The sequence below is a fragment of the Condylura cristata genome, unplaced genomic scaffold, assembly GCF_000260355.1.
Source record: "Condylura cristata isolate star-nosed mole 26May11 unplaced genomic scaffold, ConCri1.0 scaffold00008, whole genome shotgun sequence".
In the NCBI taxonomy this organism is placed as follows: Eukaryota; Metazoa; Chordata; class Mammalia; order Eulipotyphla; family Talpidae; genus Condylura; species Condylura cristata.
Window position 1 is genome coordinate 8,135,615 of NW_004567109.1, and position 6,919 is coordinate 8,142,533.

Here is a 6,919-nt window from a genome sequence, read left to right on the forward strand (position 1 = left end):
GCCCTCTTCTCCCACCTCAAGGTCGGGGGCTGCAGGGAGGGGCAGCTAGGGGAGGCTGCTGCTGCTGCTGCAGGGGGCAGCGAGGAGGTGGGTGCCAGCCCCCTGGACAGTGACAGGGGCTCGGGAGGATGCGGCCTGTGCACTTCCCATCAGATACTCTACGGGGAACGGGGGAAAGCGGGTGATCTGGGCACTTGACAAGGGTCCCTCGCAGCAAAGGACTGTCATGGCTGAGTCGTGGCTGTAACTACAGCTTATCTCCCTCGCTTCCTGGCAGCTGGCCCCCCTCTGTTCCCCACACTGACCCAGGCTGGGTGAGGCCCACTGCCTTCAGATCTGGCCTCGAGTCTTCTTGTTATGCCCCTGCTGTGTGACCCTGGGTCTGTGGTGTAGCCTCCCTGAGCCTCAGTCATCCCCTCTGTACAATGGGGACACTGATGCCTGCACAGGGCTGGGGGCAGAGCTGGACACAGAGGCAGCGTGTGTTTCCTCAGCAAATCCTTAGGCTCTCACTCCGCTGGGCTAGAGGGCCAGCGTCCCCGGCCCCTGGCTGGCTGGGTGGGAATGAGGTGTGCCCTCCCCCCTCCCCACGGGCAGGGCCCTAGGGACAGGCGGTACTCACGATGGAGGACAGGTCCACATTCTCCACCCTCCTGTCCTGCAGCATCACGGGCTGCAGGCCGGCCACACGCAGCTGCACGGAGGACGTGCGGTACACGAAGCTCAGCAGCCAGTCGCCCCTGTGGGTGGAGGAGGGGGAGTCTCAGGAGCCCCCAGGGAGGGCGCTGCAGGCCTGGGGAAGCTGGTGGACAGGCGCTTCTTTGGGAAGGATGCCGGGCGGGGTGGCGCTGCGGGAGGCCTGCTGGGGGCCGAGGCCGCTCCGGGAGGACAGCGCCTGGCCGGCTGGATGCTGGCTGGACATGGGCCCGCAGCACTGCAGTGGCCCCGGAGAACCGTGGCCTGAGGCCCCTGGGCCTGGGGAGAGGCCGGCACCGCCATGCTGTGCGGGTGTCCTCTGGGCCTGGGCCCATCCGCGAGTCTCTCAGAGGGCAGCCTATGGTCTCCCTGCCCTCAGCACCTGGGAGAGGCGACAGTGGCCGAGCGGGCCAGCCACAGTTCTCGGGACACTCCACTCTCCTGGGTGCTATGAACCCCACTCCCTATACTCAGTCCACCGCAACTTGGCCTCCAGGGCAACTTAAGCTCAGTGTATCTGTGGGCTTTCTGGAAAGAAGGGCCCTCATTCACCTCAGTGTGGAGGGAGTGGGCTGAGGGCTGGGGTTCCCACCCCGCCTTCTGACCTGCTGTGTGACCCTAGGTGAGTGTCCCCAGCTGTCTGGGACCCGGGGTGTGGTGGTCTCGGACCACAGGGGCTCCCGAAACCCCTGGAGGGATTGGAGCCCAGAGCTGAGGGGCCCTCTTCAGACCCTTCAAACTGAACTCATCAGCCCCTGGCTCCTTCTCCATTGCCAAAGACTAAGCCGAAACCCAGTGTGATGCTGAGGTGCCCTGCTCCCTATGACCAATCCCCCCAGAATTCTGCAGATTCTTTTAGCCCCTACAACTGTCCCGCTCTGCTCCAGGCCTGCGCTCAGGCAGCCTCCACGCACCTCGTGCACACATGCCTGGCCTCCTCTCTGCCCCCCTGGGAACCTCCCCTTCCCTGAGTCACTGAGACTTTAAACACTCACCTGACCACAGCCCCCCCCTTAGGAGCTGGCCATGACTCACCACTGTCGGCTTCCTCTGCTAGAGAATTCCTTAACTGTCTCCAGAGGGCAACGTTTGCCAGTTCCAGTGATTAGCTTAGTGCTGACCCCAGCAGCTGTGTCTTAGACCAAGGCTCCGTGAGGGAGCCGGGATGTTAGCCTGGCCAGCACTTGGCTCCCTTTGAGCTTCTTTCCTGATGGTACAGTGGGGGGCGGAACCCCTGCCTGGCTGGCTCCTGGGTCGTGTGAAAGCCCCGGTAAGTGAGCGGGCTCACAGAGGGATTTGGTAAGGACAGCATACACCGATCAGTGTATGGGGCTCTGTGGTGCTGGCCTCAGGCTCCCCTGTACCCGCCCCCCCCCCTTTTAAACAGGTTCAGGGCAATGAAAAGGCCCCTGGGACAGAGGATATGACTTTCTGGTTGGTGCTTAATTTAACCAGGAAACTACAGTTAGCTGTTTTGGTCTGTTTGTTCTTTCCTCCTGTCTTCCTCCTCCCCCTCCTCTCTCTGGAGAGATGGCCCAGGATCTCACAAAAATAATCGAAAAACAAGCTTATTAGCCTCAGGTTCTCAATAGAACAGATGGATTTAATAAGATTTGGCTGCTTTCATATTGCATACATGCCATTTTCATTCTTTCCCTCTGCCCTGTATGAAAGCACCCCAAGCACATGCCAGGGACCCTGCCCCACCCTCACCATGCAGCTGCAATTGTTCATAGGCGTGTACGAAGTGCCGCCCCTTTCTGACATCAACTTGCTTAACTTTTCCCAGACTCCCTGCGTGAGAAGGGGCTATTCCCATTTTACAGGTGGGAATATTGAGATCCAGAGTTGTTTGTCCAAAGCCATCCAATGGGTCAATGTCTGAGGCAAGAGTTTAAGCAAGAACTGATGTCAAAGTTTTGTCCAGTTTTTAATCTTTTTTTTTTTTATAATATAACAGTCTTTTTTTTTTTTTTAAGCTATTGTTACGTTCAAGCAATTAAACTCAAGTCTCTTCTAGGCCCTACTTCTAATCTCTGTCCACTCCTTAGGAGTGGCCACTGCGGTCAGCGTCTCACATCCGTCTAAATCTCCCTGTGCATTTACAGACATACATTTAATAGATTTCCATTTAATAGATGCTCACGGGCCCACTTTCCCCTAGTTGTTAAGGGGAAGGATGTCCTAAAGGAACTCTGCGGAGTCTTGTGGACTCCACCCCCTACTCCAGTGACTGGAAACTACAACTCCCAGCAGTACCAGGGAGAGAACTGCGAGGACCCAAGGGCGGAGCTAAGCAGGCATTCTGGGACTTTGGGGGATAAATAAGGCACCATCTTCCAAAGGAGCTCCCTCGCTCAGGCTATGGCTGCAGCTCGCAGGAGGGAGTGACTGAGGGCTTTCAGCTAGTTTGTTCCCAGATCGCCAAGTCAGCCCAGCAGGTAAGATATTCCAGTTACATTATATCCCTCTCTCTTTCCCTGGGTTGTTTCCTTTTCTTTCCCCCTTTTGTAAACCCATTATTGACGCTTCTGTGTGTGTCTGCAGTACAACTGAATTTTAAGCGGGTGGGTGAGACCCACAGACAGGCGGCCCAGCTCACACTGGGCTGCCCTGTAACAGCTTCACATACTGGGCTCACAGCAGGCATGTGGCCTGGCTTTTTCTTTTTTCCCCTTCACGATCTCTGTTTATGGCCATTTGAGTTGTTTAAAATTTCATTGTAAGCCAGGCTGCAATGATCCTGTGTGAGAATGTGAGTGTGTCCAACACAGCAGACACACTTAGAAGTCAAAATCTGTGGGGACAGAAAACTGGTGCATGATAAAGTCTGATACCAGCAGGCGTGATAGTGCATTCTCCGCATCGTTACCGACATGGAAAGTTCTTCGTGTTTCGCATGTGATAATTTGTGGGTGAGAAATAGTGTCTGGATGATTTTAACCTGCACCACTTTCATTAATGAGGGAGGGACTCTTTTCTGAAGGCTAGTGACGATCAGTATTTATTCTGTGAGTTTATATGTCAATATCCTTTGGCCATTAGATTTTTCTTATTGATCTTTCTAACGATCTCACCTGTCCCTGTGGCTTCAGCAGCTCGCGCTGCAGTTCTGATTTCTCTGAGTTCTAGACTTGTTGCTCGTAAGCAGGGGACCCTCTGTCTCCCTGGCAAGGCTTACTCCCTTGTTTGGTATTTTTCAGCTGTGCCGGTGGTGCCCACCTAGGTGCCGTCCTTGCTTCTTCCTTTGCCCCTTGCCATGAGTCACCCACCTTTACTGTTGCTTAAACTCCAAACTTGGGGCTGGGCATCCTCCCAGGCTCAGGGGTGGGGTTCACCTCCCTTCTTCTCTGGAGCCTGGGGCACAGCCTTGGTTGAAACCCCTCAAATCCTCCTCCTTAAACCTGGAGAATGTGTCCCTCCCAGCTCCACAGCATCTGGCCTTGCTGACCCTCTTCCCGAGGGTCTTCCCCGGGGCTGTCTCAAGGCCGGGCACTGGCTCTCACGGCCTGGGCAGTGGCTCCCGCGTCCACCTGCCTCACCCCCAAAGAGTGCCCCCAAAGCCCTTTCCTGCACTGCTAAACATGGACTAGATGAACCCCTTCATTGGCATGCTGAGAACCCCCGGGGGGCCCATTCTGTTTTTCAGCCCTATGTCCCGTTCACTCTCAGGTGGTGGCCGCCAGTCGCGCCCCTCCTGTAAGCTGACCTCAGTGCTGACACCCGCCCATCGTCCTGCGGGGCTGGATGCTTCTGGGGTCTGGACACCTGGACCCTCCGGGACAGAGGTGGGCCTGCATATCATGTCCCCAGCACACGCCCAGGCATGTCAGCTGCCCGGTGTGCGTGTCCCCTCCCCATGGGCACGAGATGTGGACGCACCTGCTGTAGCCGTTGATGATCCTCCCAGACACCACCTTCCGGAAAGGCTCCCAGTACTTGCCGTCCCCCTCCACGGGCGCGCCCAGCAGGAACACGTCCTCGATGATGCCTTGGCAATCTGGGAAGAGGAAGACGGTCAGCGCGTGGGCGCCACGGGCCCTGGAAGGGGCACGCAAGCAGGGTGGAGGTGGATGGCTCCACGCGCAGATACGCAAACTCACGCGCAAACACACGTGCGCTCGCTCACACAGGTGCACAGTGCAATGGGAAGTGATGGGCACTTCCACTCACTGAGTCCAGGCCCTGGGTCAAACCCCCGCGTGCCTGAGCTAGTTCTGCAAAGCACCACTGTCCCATTTTAGAATCCAGGAAACCAAAGCCACAGTCAGGAACACGCGCCTCGTAAGCGCTATCGTGAGTTCGAGCCCAGGCCCATTTCCACCCAGCTCACAGCCGGCCCCGGCCCCGGCGCAGGCTGGGCAGATGGCACTGCAGCCTCCCTGTGCAATGGCCCTGGGCCTGTGCCGTGGGGCGGGAAGGCGGGAGTGCAGAGGAAGTGCGGGGGTGGGCCCCAGGGACAGGGGTGCACGGGCCACCTCACTGCCCAGCGGGGCAGGAAGCTTTCAGGTCGGGGCTATTCTAAGTGGGGGGCACAGAGCAGGAGCTTGCTTCTTGTTGCAGGCTGGGCGCCAGTGGGCCAGGGGAGGGGGCACCGCCTTTCTGGGGCACCGTGGAGGCATGTGGGCACAGAGGGCCTCCTCTGCCGGTGTGGCTTACATCCTGAGTTCCTGCCTGTGTTGGAAGCTGCAGGTGCGGGGTGGGTGCTTCTGGGGAGGGTGTCCAGAGGGGACAGGACCGCAGGGGTCTGCCACTCCCTGCCGGGAACATGGGCAGGCAGCTGCTCTCTGGGCTCCAGGTTCTGACCAGATCTCGTCTTGCTGTTTCTGTTGGGTGCTGGTGCCATGGTTTGAATGAGGTTCCAGGCTAATAAGAATTTGAGCATCTCTATGGTACCCCGCAATCTGTGGGCGCCACAGGCTCTGGCCTGGAGACGCAGAGGCACAGAATTCTGATTTCAGTCCTTTTGCTTCCAGGGAGATGATAATCTGGTGGAGGGATTGAGAGCTTCGATAAACTGGCAGTTAATGCTGGAAGCCAGGGTGACTCAGCTGCTCCTGCTGTGAGAGCCATTTCAGGTGCTGATGTTGCTGGCCAGGCTAGAGAACGGTCTTTATTTACATCCTCCCCCTTGACAGATGAGTCGTGCTCGGAGAGGATGGGGCGGCCACCCGGGGAATGAGACAGAGCGGCACCAGGATCCAGGCCACAGGGGGCTGCTGGCTGGTCCCTGCTGGCAGGAACCCCACCCAGCGGCGACCCATGCGGGTAATCACTGCTCCCACAGAGCCCAAAGGCTGTGGACCTGGGGCTACCTGGCCCGTCCAGCCAGGCACCTGCCCTGCCACTAGCTGCCACTGAAGCGCTGGGGCCACCCTCCAGCCCTGGAGTGCTGGGCCCCCTGCGGCCAGCAGGGTAAGGCAGCAGCCCCAGATGGTTGCCCTGAGCAACTAACTGCTAGATGCCAGGAAGCAGCTGAGTGAAAAGCTGTTGTTAAAGGGGAAAAAGGGGATTGCCCACGACCTTGAAGTAAGAGGAGTCCAGAGCGCAGCCTCATCAAGGCAGGTGGCAGTGGGGCTGGAAACAGTTACCCCCTCCCCCCCGAAGGCTGGCCACGGCCTCACTGACCTCCTCCCCCTTGGCTCTCACGCTCTTTACTCCTAGCTGGCTCGTCTTATGTTTTATTTTTATTTTAAAGATTTATTCATTTATGCATACAGAAGTAGGGTGCAGGCCTAGCCGGCCCCAGGCGCCCTTCGGGCGCTCAGCGGGGTGTGAGGGGTGATGACCGGCAGAGGGCAGCACAGGCACGCCGGCTCGCCGGCCCTTCACAGATGCTGGCTTTCTACAAGGGCGGTGGGGGCCGGTGTCCACCAGCAGGCCCTCACTTCGTGCTCCTGAGTCCCACTGGTCTGAGGACATTATGTCTGTTTTGGTGATCTGTGATCAGTGGGCTTGGTGGTGCCATGCTAGCTGTTTTGGGGTGCCATGGGCTGCACCTTTGTAAGAAAGTGAACTTAACTGACAGATGCTGTGTGTTCTGCCTGCTCCATCTCCAGCTGTCCCCGTCCCTCCTCTTCTGGGCCTCCCTGTCCCCTGACACACAACACTACTGAGAGCTCTGCGATGGCCCCTTGTGTCCCGGGAGCGCCACACATCGCTCACTTTAAACCAAAGCTGGACATGATTAAGCTGAGTGGGAAGGCAGGTGGAAAGCCCACAG

The 6,919-nt window shown here is 57.9% G+C and overlaps 2 protein-coding genes across 3 annotated transcripts in view; one reads left to right on the forward strand and one right to left on the reverse strand.

Moving 5' to 3' along the window:
* The window catches only part of HTR6 (5-hydroxytryptamine (serotonin) receptor 6, G protein-coupled), a 27,370-nt gene that overhangs the window by 19,407 nt on the left and 1,044 nt on the right, over window positions 1-6,919 (forward strand). The window contains exon 5 of the mRNA XM_004678562.1: window positions 1,054-1,059. The gene's annotated coding sequence lies outside the window, so the exon portion shown is untranslated. The remainder of the gene's footprint in view (window positions 1-1,053; window positions 1,060-6,919) is intronic.
* TMCO4 (transmembrane and coiled-coil domains 4) overlaps window positions 1-6,919 on the reverse strand; it is a 52,185-nt gene that overhangs the window by 4,633 nt on the left and 40,633 nt on the right. For both annotated transcript variants that reach the window (XM_004679360.2, XM_012722663.1), the window contains 2 exons: window positions 4,579-4,696; window positions 623-740 (listed from right to left, as the gene is read on the reverse strand). In XM_004679360.2, coding sequence (XP_004679417.2) covers window positions 623-740; window positions 4,579-4,696 — 236 coding nt within the window. The remainder of the gene's footprint in view (window positions 1-622; window positions 741-4,578; window positions 4,697-6,919) is intronic.